A 13,652-nucleotide genomic window follows, 5' to 3' on the forward strand; every position below is an offset into this window, starting at 1 on the left:
CGGTTATATGGATCATTTCATAAAGAACAACACAAAGTTTACCACCACTAACACCCGACGCCTACAGTCACTTCATGTTCTGCAACACAATGAATTGAGAAGGCAAGTCTTCTTTGAAGATGGCTTAAACTCAAGCAGGTTTGTTTGTTTGTTTTTTGTTTTGTTTTGTTTTTTTGCTGAACACTGAACTTTATCATTTCCGGAAAGTAAGATTTAGATAAGAAAAACTGAAGTAAATACCAACCCTCATGTAAATTACTTAGGTATTCAAGTCTATAAAAGTAGAAGGTCTGTGGCCTGTTTGTAATTAGGTTTTCGATAGTTGGTACAAAAGTGTAAACTCAGTATTCAGACCACGTAAAAATGGTTTAGAGTGGCGGTCATTTTAATAAGGTAACACTTTTTAATTAAGAAAAACATTTGTGGAACAAAATTCTATGAAGGATTTGGGGTCTCTTATTTATAACGTAAGTTCTTAGAAAGTTAAAGCAAATAGTCATTAAGGCAGAGCTGACATTTCTCAAGAAGAATGATGCCAACTGGTCACTGTACTCAAATGAAATCAAGTTTACGAAATTGATTCTGGAAAGACTTGTCAGTCGGCATCCAGCTTCGTCCACGGTAGGTGTGGCAGAATTATTAGAGTAGACTCGTTATAGAATTCTTGGGAAGAATAGTTTTGATTGGACCAGGAAATTATATGTCCTGCACTTGGGAGAAAATCAGCTAATTTTTTTTTTTTTTAAAAAGGTCAATTGTAAGAATTGCATTATCTTGGTGACAGTTTAATAAATGTCAGCGGTCAGAAGTGGAACTTCACATCAATTCCATTTTATTCCCTGTTTAGGTATATTTATTTGAGGAGTGATGGCATACCTGAATTTATGGGCGCATCACAGCCCCGATCAAGGAGTACGCCTCACTCCCCTTGTCCATCTTAGTCAGATTGCTCTAGTAAAGAATGTGAACATGCCACAAATTTCAGAAGGATAAACCATCGTTTTGGCAAAGTGTTGCCTTTTAAAATGGCCAACGGAAGACCTCCGCTATCTGTTCCAAAGCAAAAGATTTACCTACTGGAAGATTTTCCTAGAAATACATCCCAGCAGCTTGAGCTAGACAGTGACGTGTTTGGACTTGCACATGAGTTTGTTTGGTGGGGTACACATCTGTACTGCAGACCAGCTGTCTGATGATTTGTCAGAGCTGTGAATTCGTCGGCTGAGACCCTCTGGCAAACATTTATGTGTAAGAATTGAGTTGTTCTTTTGACCGAGACTGGATATCTTGAAGTTCCTGCTCTTCCTTTGCTTTGATATCCTGGTAAGCCTGCATTTTGCTTGCATCCTTTAAGTAAGCCCAGTTAGAAGACAGTATCATGAGGAAGTGGATCTGGAAAAGAAGGGTGAGCATGATGGCTAGTGAGCACGTGAGAAGCGGGGCCGGCTGCGAGGCAGGTTAGACGCGCTGCGCTGTCGGGGGGACGGTTACTCGGGTTAATACTCACTCTGCTCGGCGGCGCCGGGCGCGGACAGCAAGCGCGGCTAGGACGCTTCGTATTAAAAGGCTGAAGGAGCGTTAGTACACAAACATAATGAACTCGGAAGAAAACGGCCAAAGTTACTGTTAAGAAAAGGCAAAACTGCAATACGAGAGGGTGCTTTCCACCATTCTGGGAGTGGCTCTCCAGACTCATGCAGAAGTTCAGAAACACGCTGTGGGGTTATTTTAAAACAAGTGTCGTGCAAAGCTCTTTCCTGTCTGTGGCTTTAAAAACCAGTTCCCCCAAAGGCCTGAAAGTGTGAACAGTGTGTACTTTGAGTAAATGATATAAAACTACGTATTTAACAGGGAAAAATGAAGTGAATGTCAAGACCAAAATTAAGAACTCTAAGCCAAGCATGCAGTGTCTGCGTTAACACAGGTTTAGCAGTGAAACTACATTTTTCATGTTATAACTGCCGTGACGTCGTTTCACAAAATGTCAGAAATCTTTCTCATGCTTTACAGTTGACGTGGCCAACACTCGTTTCCCGTCTGTTTTCCTCATCTTTCCTGTAAAATCTACGTCTCGAGGTCCTTAGAATTCATGTTTCCTTCTCCACATATTTGAGACTTTCGGATCCAGGCACAATTTCTCTCCCCATTAAAATCGTACTGAAATCTTCTCTGCAGTTTGAGAAGTGGCTACGAGGAATCAGTTAGCACTCACCCAGACACCCCGCTTTGAACTTACCAATTCTGTGCGCTCTGAAAGGAACACGGGTGTTGTGTAAAAATAAGACTATGTATAATTCCTTCTTTCCAGAGCTAAGAAATGAGTTATTTTGCTTCAAATTTTCACCTGGCTGCTTTGAGGGGCTTTTATTTGGTCTTGAGCCAGGTAATTTAAAAAAAAAAAAAGTTTTTAAATCGAATTTAGAATAGATTTCTAAAATATTTTCCAGGGTCTGACAAGACAGACTCCAGACTGCAACGGTTCCCTTCCACTTCACCTTCAGCACGTGTTTTCCTGTTCGTCCCTGGAACTGGGTATCAAGCGAGTCAAAATAACGGAACATGCAGGTACTCCAGAGTTTACACACTTCCCCTAGAGATGCTGCGCAAAGCTTAGGAAAATGATTTTTCAGTGGATGCTCACCCAGGTCAGTAAATAACTGACTCCCTGTGGAAATAGCCAGATCTCGTTATGCTGTAGTTCACGTACGGTAAGTCATTTTATTAAATCAACCGCGCGAAATGAGTTGACTAGAGCGATTTACAAATTACTGGAACAAAACTGCAGAAACCTAGACTCTGCTTTAGTCTGGGTGTCAGTGAGATTTCACGCTACTGAGTAGAGCTCTCTAAAGCTCCTATTGGCCTTAGGCAACTTAGAACTTAGTGCAGCAATCTTCCCGACTCTTAAACTTCAAAACCGCATAGTTATATGTAGTGGCCATCATGTAGATCAGCTGGTGGGAGAGAACAGAACAGGACAGTAAGATACAGGCAGTGAGGGCCGGCGCCCTGGCGCTCCTCGCCTCGGGCGGGGCTGGGCGCCGGCTCAGAGCCTAAGGTGGCTCTTTTGTCACATTTCCGCTCACAGGAGGAGCCTTCCCTTCCGGGCCAGCGCGCACACACGCTGCTGGGCGTGTCCCATACACTCTAAGTGCTCTGCGGTCCTCTCAATGCGTTTATGGAAAAGACTGGATGTGTTTAAAGAGTGATGAGAGAGAGCTGGCTCGGCAGTAGGAGAAAGATGAGGTGGAGAGCCCTCTCATCTTCCCCAGCCGCCCGCTCAGCAGCCAGGCCCAGAGAGTGGGTCACCACCAAGCCGTGACCGCTGCTGCTTTCCCGGCTGGGATGGGACGGGGTGATGTCACGGCTGGAAAAGATGGGAAGGGTCTTCTCCGTGCACGTGAGCTTTCCCCTCGCTCTAGCCATCTCAGCTTTCTGGAAGCCCCAAGGCCAGCCCTTCCCCGTTAAACACACACACACACACACACACACACACACGCCTGTGTGGTTGCGGAGTTGGCATCTGTGTCTGCTACAGTCGCTCTGTCACTCCCACGTCTGTGCTGGGGCTCAGGCTCAGCCATGGCCACGGCCGTTTAGACAGGCAGAGTGTGGGGAAACAGGTGAGTCTCCAGGGTGACACCCTACCGCCTTCCTGCAGCTCTCAGGTTGGAAACAAGTGTCCTTTTTGCAATCTACTTAGTGCCCTGGTTTCTGCATTTCTGTGATTTTGCCCTTTAAATGTTCCTTCCTCATGTGCTGAAGGGCAGCCTAGCGTCCCGAGGGCAAGAAGGCTGCGCGGGCTCTGACGTGTGGCATTGGAGGCGTACTGCTGGTGGCCGGGAGCCCACTACATACACACTAAAGCTGTCTTTAAGCAGGAACAAATTGATCCCTATGGAGCCTTGTTCTGACCAAAAGATACAGTGATGCTGAGGCTGGCAGGAACCGAGCTGTGGTCCCCTGGGAGCAAGGGCTGGGTGCTCGCCTGTTCAGGGTTCAAGGAGACCCTCCAGCACACAGCTGCTGGGCCCACTAAGGTCCACTGACATGGATGGAGGCCTATATGCGTGTTTCCCGTTGGAAATTAGGATTTGTTGGCAAAGGAATGAGTCATGTCTCACAGGAGCATTTCTCCACGACTGAAGCCATGAAAGGAAGGGCTCAGCGGGCAGCCATGCACCATGCCCATCCTGTTAACGTGTGTCCTGGGGTTGGTACCCTCTCTTCCTTCCACAGCATCCCAATGTCATCACCTACAATTGATGGCAAAGACTCCCCCACCCTGGTGCTTCCTGCAACCTAGACAGGCAGTAAGTTTGCACAGGGGCATTTACCCAAGGTCGAGCCCCAGGAGGGATGGCTGGAAGGGAAACCTCTTGTTAAAGGGACTGCAGGGAAGGGGGGACTACACGGGCCCGTCCCGGGGCCGCGACTCACCAGGGCAATGACGGTGGCACCAGCTCCCGCGCAGGCCACGATGAACAGGTGATAGGACATGTAGAACTAGGAAAGAACAGGGCACCGATGTCAGCGTGGTACAGGGAAGGAGAGGGTCTCCACCTTCCCCGGCCACGGCTCCCTCCGTCTCCCAGGGACTGTCCTGGAGGCGGGGTGTGAGCGCATGCGCTTCAGGCCAGGTTCGCAACCCTGGCATCACTTCCTGATGCCCGGGCTGTACCCTCTGAGCAGCTGGTGGGGAGGGCTGTTGGGGGCCTGCCTGTGCGGCCCGGTGGTGAGCCAGTCCAGATCGTGGCTAGACCTGCTCACCAGCGGGGGTGGGGGAGTGCCCTCATTATTTCTGTAACTCATTGCTTTCCAAAGCATGTTCAGATTCTCTTAGGTACATCAGTTCCCACTCATGCATTGGAGAATGTTCTTTTATAAACAGTTAGAAAGCAATGCCTGAAAAATATTCTCGGGCCGAGAGCTTTTAAAGCAAAGTGTGCTAGCGTTTACTGCTGACGAAGGATGAGCACGAGATCGCAGCACCTCACCCTGGACCCCTAACTGAAATGTGCTTTCTGTCCAAATTCCAGGGGATCTTTTCTCTGAAAAGTGGCCTGTGCTCTGTGACACAGGTCCAACTTTGCAAAACTATGTCAAGGTAAAAGAGAAGCCTTTACGTGTACTTTCCAAGATGCAGGACTGGTGCACTCTCAAATCACTGCCACAAGAGAATGCGCTCTGATTTAAAGGACCCTCACTCCAGGGGCAGGGCCATGTGACAGGGCCCTTTCCTGGGTCACCGACAGCTGCCGGGAGACCTAAGTGCCCGCTGCTCAGCCGGGGCCCCCGCGGGGTGGCTGTACCTCGTTGGTGTTGCAGATGCTCTCGAGGGCGAAGCCGCACATTCTTCCCGGGAAGGCGTTCCAAGGAATGATACCTGCGGGGTGGGTCGCGACAGAACGTGAGTCACACTGCGCCTCCCGCGGCCCTGCTCGCAGTGCGCCCCGCCACTCCGATGCCAGGTCCGAGGCAGTCGCACGCCAAGGCATTTTCCTCAGCAGTTGAGTAGCTCCCCCCTCCACCCCCCCCCCCCCCACAGAACAAGCTTTTTAGAATAAAAAGTCCCATTTGGACACGAGGGCAAGAGAGTAAAGTCAATTAGTAAGAGAACTGAACAACCCGATTTTATTCCCCCTACAAATTGTGCTTTGTTGAGTTGAGCTGAGACTGATGAACTGCAGTTCAGCAGCTGGAGGCTGCCTCCTGTTCTGCAGCATTGCATCCTGCTCAAGGTCAAATCCATTCCCCCGTGAATGTCACGGTCCCTGTCCTCGCTACTCCAGCTCGTTGTCAGTGATCTGCCCCCAGATCAGGTTGGAAATTAGAAGGCTGTGCTCGGAAAGTTTCATGGCAATTGGACGAGGTAATTTATGTTTCTGTTATATAATATGGATTTCTCTCTTGTCAGTTTTTGTGTTTGACAAGTAGATCAGAAATACTTCTGGATTGAAAATTCAATTGGAAACTTGAAAAATTCGAAAACCACGGCCCATGGGGTGTCTGTCAGTGTCCCCGGGCCTCCCCTCCGCAGTGACGTCGTCCACTGCGCTGCGGCTCTGTTTGCCGTAGGGGCGTGCTTAGTGTGACGCCCGGCTCAAATGCTGCTCCTCCTGGGAGGCAGGAGGCAGATTTAGAAAAAGAAATTCCTTATTCCTTCCATCTTTGCTGTGGCCCAACAGTCAGTCTTAATGCTTCAGAAGGCCGGGAAATGATGGAAGCAGTGATTTCAAACATTGAAGCTTTTTAAAAAATGATTACTGATGACTAAAAATGTGTAGGAAATATGTAAGAATAGGGAAATGATGTGCATCTTGATATTCATTTACAAACCCTTTAATAATCAACTTGAGTCTCCAATGTCAATCTATCATAAAGCACAGTGTGGTTGAGCCTGGGTCTTTATAAGAAGAGACGGGCAGTTTGAGGTGAGCTTTGTATTATGTTTTGAAGCAAGAATGAAGTAGTCCTGGCCAGAACAGCTCTGAAAGAACGGTAATTTCCTCTTAAGTTACTGAGAAGCTTTATTTACCCGTAGTTGTTTCTGCCAAGAACAGAATTTCCCACCATCCTGGCCAGAAACACTCATCAAATTACCTTCTGTCACTCAACAGGGAAGTCGAATCTGCAGTGACGGACAGGAGGGGCACCGGCCCCCTTGGTGGCTTCTCAGAATAAGCCAACCCTAGCTGCCTCTTGTGAGGACCACCCTCATTAGAAAATGAGTTTAGGCGGGTTTCCAACAGCTGGCTTCTGCAGAGGACCTTCTGCTGACTGTAAGATACGGCTGAACTGTATGTTCTCTTTTTCTGTATTAAGCAATTGGTCATTTTTTAAAAAGGCCTGATTCGAAGAGTTGGATGTGCAAACGAATTGGTTTGTATACTGCCTCCCATATTGTGGATGGGACAAAAGCAAAGAAATTCAAGGAAAAATATGGATCTTTTCATAGTGGCTATCCAGATGTCTTTTTTTTTTAACTGAACTGCATTATAAAGCAGCTTTAAATTATATTTTCAGGTATGTAGTAAAAGAAACTATAACAATTTTGAATGACACTTTTTAGGACCTAAGAGCCTCAAGTGATGTTTTCATCCAGAAAATGGAGCGTTTTGAAGGAAAGAAAATAAACTCTTCTAACAGAGTGGAAGATGCCGACCCTGGAGCAGACGCCCATGGAGTAAGTAAGGGCTCGACCTCCGCACCCGAGGGTGACAAGTCATCCAGGGCGTTAGAGGGAAGTACCGTATTGCCGGATGTCCACGCAGATCTGCTCCACCGCGGCTGTCCCGTTGGTCTGGGGAGACTTGATGACTTCACAGGTTGACCATATGTTGTAGAACATAAACACGGGCACCGCAGAGAAACCAAACACGCCCAGCCAGGCCACTCCCAGGACATAGGTGAGGAAGACGAACTAGCAGAAAATGAGCAGGGGAAAGAATGGTTACCCACCGGGGCCGGGCGCACCCCCTAGGAGGAACGATGATGCATTTGTGGCCAATGCTGAACTTTAGGGGTGCAGTCAGAGCACAGCCCGGGCCACAGTAGGAACCAGGGAGCAGAGAAGCGTTGGCTGGCGGGTGCAGCCGGGTGGTGGCGCTCTCCAGAGCTATGGGATCGGGGATGTTACTGCCAGAAGCCACTCCACGGACTCTCTGCAGGTCCCTCTTGTAGCAAGGAGATGAGACCTTAAGAGATGACCTCCTTCTTCCAAGGTCACAGAGCTAGTGCCAGGGCCTCCTCCTGGCCCTCGTAAACATCAGTCAGTTCCCCCACTTAGTCTGGGTTTGTGGCTGGATGCGTTCACGGGCCCCTGAATTCTACCTTCATACCAGTTTCCCACATTAGAGAGAGAGAGAGGTACGTAACAGCAATTGCTCCTGGAAGCCCTTTGTCAAAAGACATTGCTAGTTTCCAGATCGAGAGAAATGACTGAAGTGCAACAGCTACTCGAACCTTTCTTACAAGGTTACAGCAGCCAGGATGGAACACAAGCTTAACCCACAGTGAATCTGATAAAACTAATCATTTCCCTCCCTCTAGTGTTGGTTTTTAATCAGCTGTAAGACCCACAGCAGTAGAGGGAGGGAGGGAAAGAGGAGAGGAAGAAGGGAAGAGGCAGGAAGGAGGAGCGTGGGGGAGGGAGGCGAGGAGGGGGAAGAGGGGAAGAGGCGAGGAAGGAAGGAAGGAAGGAGGGAGGGAGGGAGGGAAGAGGCGAGGAAGAAAGAAAGCAGGGAGGGAGGGAAGAGGCGAGGAAGAAAGAAAGGAAAGAAGGAGGGAAGAGGTGAGGAAGAAAGAAAGAAAGGAGAGGAGGGAGGGAGGGAGGGAAGAGGCGAGGAAGAAAAGAAAGAAAGGAGAGGAGGGAGGGAGGGAGGGAAGAGGCGAGGAAGAAAAGAAAGAAAGGAGAGGAGGGAGGGAGGGAGGGAAGAGGCGAGGAAGAAAAGAAAGAAAGGAGAGGAGGGAGGGAGGGAGGGAAGAGGCGAGGAAGAAAAGAAAGAAAGGAGAGGAGGGAGGGAGGGAGGGAAGAGGCGAGGAAGAAAAGAAAGAAAGGAGAGGAGGGAGGGAGGGAGGGAAGAGGCGAGGAAGGAAGAAAGGAAAGGAAAGGAAAGGAGGGAGGGAGGGAGGGAAGAGGCGAGGAAGGAAGAAAGGAAAGGGAAGGAAGGAGGGAGGGAGGGAGGGAAGAGGCGAGGAAGGAAGAAAGGAAAGGAAAGGAGGGAGGGAGGGAGGGAAGAGGCGAGGAAGGAAGAAAGGAAAGGGAAGGAAGGAGGGAGGGAGGGAAGAGGCGAGGAAGGAAGAAAGGAAAGGGAAGGAAGGAGGGAGGGAGGGAGGGAAGAGGCGAGGAAGGAAGAAAGGAAAGGGAAGGAAGGAGGGAGGGAAGAGGCGAGGAAGAAAGGAAGGAGGAAAGGAAGGAGGGAGGGAAGAGGCGAGGAAGAAAGAAAGGAGGGAGGGAGGGAGGGAGGGAAGAGGCGAGGAAGAAAAGAAAGAAAGAAAGAAAGAAAGAAAGGAGGGGAGGGAGGGAGGGAGGGAGGGAAGAGGCGAGGAAGAAAAGAAAGAAAGAAAGAAAGAAAGAAAGGAGGGGAGGGAGGGAGGGAGGGAGGGAAGAGGCGAGGAAGAAAAGAAAGAAAGAAAGAAAGAAAGAAAGGAGGGGAGGGAGGGAGGGAGGGAGGGAAGAGGCGAGGAAGAAAAGAAAGAAAGAAAGAAAGAAAGAAAGGAGGGGAGGGAGGGAGGGAGGGAGGGAAGAGGCGAGGAAGAAAAGAAAGAAAGAAAGAAAGAAAGAAAGGAGGGGAGGGAGGGAGGGAGGGAGGGAAGAGGCGAGGAAGAAAAGAAAGAAAGAAAGAAAGAAAGAAAGGAGGGGAGGGAGGGAGGGAGGGAGGGAAGAGGCGAGGAAGAAAAGAAAGAAAGAAAGAAAGAAAGAAAGGAGGGGAGGGAGGGAGGGAGGGAGGGAAGAGGCGAGGAAGAAAAGAAAGAAAGAAAGAAAGAAAGAAAGGAGGGGAGGGAGGGAGGGAGGGAGGGAAGAGGCGAGGAAGAAAAGAAAGAAAGAAAGAAAGAAAGAAAGGAGGGGAGGGAGGGAGGGAGGGAGGGAAGAGGCGAGGAAGAAAAGAAAGAAAGAAAGAAAGAAAGAAAGGAGGGGAGGGAGGGAGGGAGGGAGGGAAGAGGCGAGGAAGAAAAGAAAGAAAGAAAGAAAGAAAGAAAGGAGGGGAGGGAGGGAGGGAGGGAGGGAAGAGGCGAGGAAGAAAAGAAAGAAAGAAAGAAAGAAAGAAAGGAGGGGAGGGAGGGAGGGAGGGAGGGAAGAGGCGAGGAAGAAAAGAAAGAAAGAAAGAAAGAAAGAAAGGAGGGGAGGGAGGGAAGAGGCGATCGCCTGCCTCTCTGCCTCTCTGCCTCTCTGCCTCTCTGCCTCTCTGCCTCTCTGCCTCTCTGCCTCTCTGCCTCTCTGCCTCTCTGCCTCTCTGCCTCTCTGCCTCTCTGCCTCTCTGCCTCTCTGCCTCTCTGCCTCTCTGCCTCTCTGCCTCTCTGCCTCTCTGCCTCTCTGCCTCTCTGCCTCTCTGCCTCTCTGCCTCTCTGCCTCTCTGCCTCTCTGCCTCTCTGCCTCTCTGCCTCTCTGCCTCTCTGCCTCTCTGCCTCTCTGCCTCTCTGCCTCTCTGCCTCTCTGCCTCTCTGCCTCTCTGCCTCTCTGCCTCTCTGCCTCTCTGCCTCTCTGCCTCTCTGCCTCTCTGCCTCTCTGCCTCTCTGCCTCTCTGCCTCTCTGCCTCTCTGCCTCTCTGCCTCTCTGCCTCTCTGCCTCTCTGCCTCTCTGCCTCTCTGCCTCTCTGCCTCTCTGCCTCTCTGCCTCTCTGCCTCTCTGCCTCTCTGCCTCTCTGCCTCTCTGCCTCTCTGCCTCTCTGCCTCTCTGCCTCTCTGCCTCTCTGCCTCTCTGCCTCTCTGCCTCTCTGCCTCTCTGCCTCTCTGCCTCTCTGCCTCTCTGCCTCTCTGCCTCTCTGCCTCTCTGCCTCTCTGCCTCTCTGCCTCTCTGCCTCTCTGCCTCTCTGCCTCTCTGCCTCTCTGCCTCTCTGCCTCTCTGCCTCTCTGCCTCTCTGCCTCTCTGCCTCTCTGCCTCTCTGCCTCTCTGCCTCTCTGCCTCTCTGCCTCTCTGCCTCTCTGCCTCTCTGCCTCTCTGCCTCTCTGCCTCTCTGCCTCTCTGCCTCTCTGCCTCTCTGCCTCTCTGCCTCTCTGCCTCTCTGCCTCTCTGCCTCTCTGCCTCTCTGCCTCTCTGCCTCTCTGCCTCTCTGCCTCTCTGCCTCTCTGCCTCTCTGCCTCTCTGCCTCTCTGCCTCTCTGCCTCTCTGCCTCTCTGCCTCTCTGCCTCTCTGCCTCTCTGCCTCTCTGCCTCTCTGCCTCTCTGCCTCTCTGCCTCTCTGCCTCTCTGCCTCTCTGCCTCTCTGCCTCTCTGCCTCTCTGCCTCTCTGCCTCTCTGCCTCTCTGCCTCTCTGCCTCTCTGCCTCTCTGCCTCTCTGCCTCTCTGCCTCTCTGCCTCTCTGCCTCTCTGCCTCTCTGCCTCTCTGCCTCTCTGCCTCTCTGCCTCTCTGCCTCTCTGCCTCTCTGCCTCTCTGCCTCTCTGCCTCTCTGCCTCTCTGCCTCTCTGCCTCTCTGCCTCTCTGCCTCTCTGCCTCTCTGCCTCTCTGCCTCTCTGCCTCTCTGCCTCTCTGCCTCTCTGCCTCTCTGCCTCTCTGCCTCTCTGCCTCTCTGCCTCTCTGCCTCTCTGCCTCTCTGCCTCTCTGCCTCTCTGCCTCTCTGCCTCTCTGCCTCTCTGCCTCTCTGCCTCTCTGCCTCTCTGCCTCTCTGCCTCTCTGCCTCTCTGCCTCTCTGCCTCTCTGCCTCTCTGCCTCTCTGCCTCTCTGCCTCTCTGCCTCTCTGCCTCTCTGCCTCTCTGCCTCTCTGCCTCTCTGCCTCTCTGCCTCTCTGCCTCTCTGCCTCTCTGCCTCTCTGCCTCTCTGCCTCTCTGCCTCTCTGCCTCTCTGCCTCTCTGCCTCTCTGCCTCTCTGCCTCTCTGCCTCTCTGCCTCTCTGCCTCTCTGCCTCTCTGCCTCTCTGCCTCTCTGCCTCTCTGCCTCTCTGCCTCTCTGCCTCTCTGCCTCTCTGCCTCTCTGCCTCTCTGCCTCTCTGCCTCTCTGCCTCTCTGCCTCTCTGCCTCTCTGCCTCTCTGCCTCTCTGCCTCTCTGCCTCTCTGCCTCTCTGCCTCTCTGCCTCTCTGCCTCTCTGCCTCTCTGCCTCTCTGCCTCTCTGCCTCTCTGCCTCTCTGCCTCTCTGCCTCTCTGCCTCTCTGCCTCTCTGCCTCTCTGCCTCTCTGCCTCTCTGCCTCTCTGCCTCTCTGCCTCTCTGCCTCTCTGCCTCTCTGCCTCTCTGCCTCTCTGCCTCTCTGCCTCTCTGCCTCTCTGCCTCTCTGCCTCTCTGCCTCTCTGCCTCTCTGCCTCTCTGCCTCTCTGCCTCTCTGCCTCTCTGCCTCTCTGCCTCTCTGCCTCTCTGCCTCTCTGCCTCTCTGCCTCTCTGCCTCTCTGCCTCTCTGCCTCTCTGCCTCTCTGCCTCTCTGCCTCTCTGCCTCTCTGCCTCTCTGCCTCTCTGCCTCTCTGCCTCTCTGCCTCTCTGCCTCTCTGCCTCTCTGCCTCTCTGCCTCTCTGCCTCTCTGCCTCTCTGCCTCTCTGCCTCTCTGCCTCTCTGCCTCTCTGCCTCTCTGCCTCTCTGCCTCTCTGCCTCTCTGCCTCTCTGCCTCTCTGCCTCTCTGCCTCTCTGCCTCTCTGCCTCTCTGCCTCTCTGCCTCTCTGCCTCTCTGCCTCTCTGCCTCTCTGCCTCTCTGCCTCTCTGCCTCTCTGCCTCTCTGCCTCTCTGCCTCTCTGCCTCTCTGCCTCTCTGCCTCTCTGCCTCTCTGCCTCTCTGCCTCTCTGCCTCTCTGCCTCTCTGCCTCTCTGCCTCTCTGCCTCTCTGCCTCTCTGCCTCTCTGCCTCTCTGCCTCTCTGCCTCTCTGCCTCTCTGCCTCTCTGCCTCTCTGCCTCTCTGCCTCTCTGCCTCTCTGCCTCTCTGCCTCTCTGCCTCTCTGCCTCTCTGCCTCTCTGCCTCTCTGCCTCTCTGCCTCTCTGCCTCTCTGCCTCTCTGCCTCTCTGCCTCTCTGCCTCTCTGCCTCTCTGCCTCTCTGCCTCTCTGCCTCTCTGCCTCTCTGCCTCTCTGCCTCTCTGCCTCTCTGCCTCTCTGCCTCTCTGCCTCTCTGCCTCTCTGCCTCTCTGCCTCTCTGCCTCTCTGCCTCTCTGCCTCTCTGCCTCTCTGCCTCTCTGCCTCTCTGCCTCTCTGCCTCTCTGCCTCTCTGCCTCTCTGCCTCTCTGCCTCTCTGCCTCTCTGCCTCTCTGCCTCTCTGCCTCTCTGCCTCTCTGCCTCTCTGCCTCTCTGCCTCTCTGCCTCTCTGCCTCTCTGCCTCTCTGCCTCTCTGCCTCTCTGCCTCTCTGCCTCTCTGCCTCTCTGCCTCTCTGCCTCTCTGCCTCTCTGCCTCTCTGCCTCTCTGCCTCTCTGCCTCTCTGCCTCTCTGCCTCTCTGCCTCTCTGCCTCTCTGCCTCTCTGCCTCTCTGCCTCTCTGCCTCTCTGCCTCTCTGCCTCTCTGCCTCTCTGCCTCTCTGCCTCTCTGCCTCTCTGCCTCTCTGCCTCTCTGCCTCTCTGCCTCTCTGCCTCTCTGCCTCTCTGCCTCTCTGCCTCTCTGCCTCTCTGCCTCTCTGCCTCTCTGCCTCTCTGCCTCTCTGCCTCTCTGCCTCTCTGCCTCTCTGCCTCTCTGCCTCTCTGCCTCTCTGCCTCTCTGCCTCTCTGCCTCTCTGCCTCTCTGCCTCTCTGCCTCTCTGCCTCTCTGCCTCTCTGCCTCTCTGCCTCTCTGCCTCTCTGCCTCTCTGCCTCTCTGCCTCTCTGCCTCTCTGCCTCTCTGCCTCTCTGCCTCTCTGCCTCTCTGCCTCTCTGCCTCTCTGCCTCTCTGCCTCTCTGCCTCTCTGCCTCTCTGCCTCTCTGCCTCTCTGCCTCTCTGCCTCTCTGCCTCTCTGCCTCTCTGCCTCTCTGCCTCTCTGCCTCTCTGCCTCTCTGCCTCTCTGCCTCTCTGCCTCTCTGCCTCTCTGCCTCTCTGCCTCTCTGCCTCTCTGCCTCT

At 52.9% G+C, this 13,652-nt stretch overlaps 2 protein-coding genes across 15 annotated transcripts in view; one reads left to right on the forward strand and one right to left on the reverse strand.

Annotated features, from left to right (window-relative positions):
- OFD1 (OFD1 centriole and centriolar satellite protein) overlaps positions 1-13,652 on the forward strand; it is an 85,101-nt gene that overhangs the window by 51,464 nt on the left and 19,985 nt on the right. For 7 of the 10 annotated variants that reach the window (XR_012504718.1, XR_012504716.1, XR_012504717.1 and 4 more), the window contains exon 25: positions 2,448-7,186. The gene's annotated coding sequence lies outside the window, so the exon portion shown is untranslated. The remainder of the gene's footprint in view (positions 1-2,447; positions 7,187-13,652) is intronic. The other 3 variants (XR_012504710.1, XR_012504712.1, XR_012504715.1) reach the window with 3 other exon arrangements.
- GPM6B (glycoprotein M6B) overlaps positions 1-13,652 on the reverse strand; it is a 145,583-nt gene that overhangs the window by 750 nt on the left and 131,181 nt on the right. For 4 of the 5 annotated variants that reach the window (XM_074359323.1, XM_074359324.1, XM_010966234.3 and 1 more), the window contains 4 exons: positions 7,252-7,423; positions 5,313-5,386; positions 4,441-4,506; positions 2,694-2,954 (listed from right to left, as the gene is read on the reverse strand). In XM_074359323.1, coding sequence (XP_074215424.1) covers positions 2,874-2,954; positions 4,441-4,506; positions 5,313-5,386; positions 7,252-7,423 — 393 coding nt within the window. In that variant the 3' untranslated portion in view covers positions 2,694-2,873. Of the gene's footprint in view, positions 1,393-2,693; positions 2,955-4,440; positions 4,507-5,312; positions 5,387-7,251; positions 7,424-13,652 lie in introns of those variants that run through there. The other variant, XM_010966233.3, reaches the window with a different exon arrangement.

This window comes from Camelus bactrianus, chromosome X (genome assembly GCF_048773025.1).
Source record: "Camelus bactrianus isolate YW-2024 breed Bactrian camel chromosome X, ASM4877302v1, whole genome shotgun sequence".
NCBI lineage: Eukaryota > Metazoa > Chordata > Mammalia > Artiodactyla > Camelidae > Camelus > Camelus bactrianus.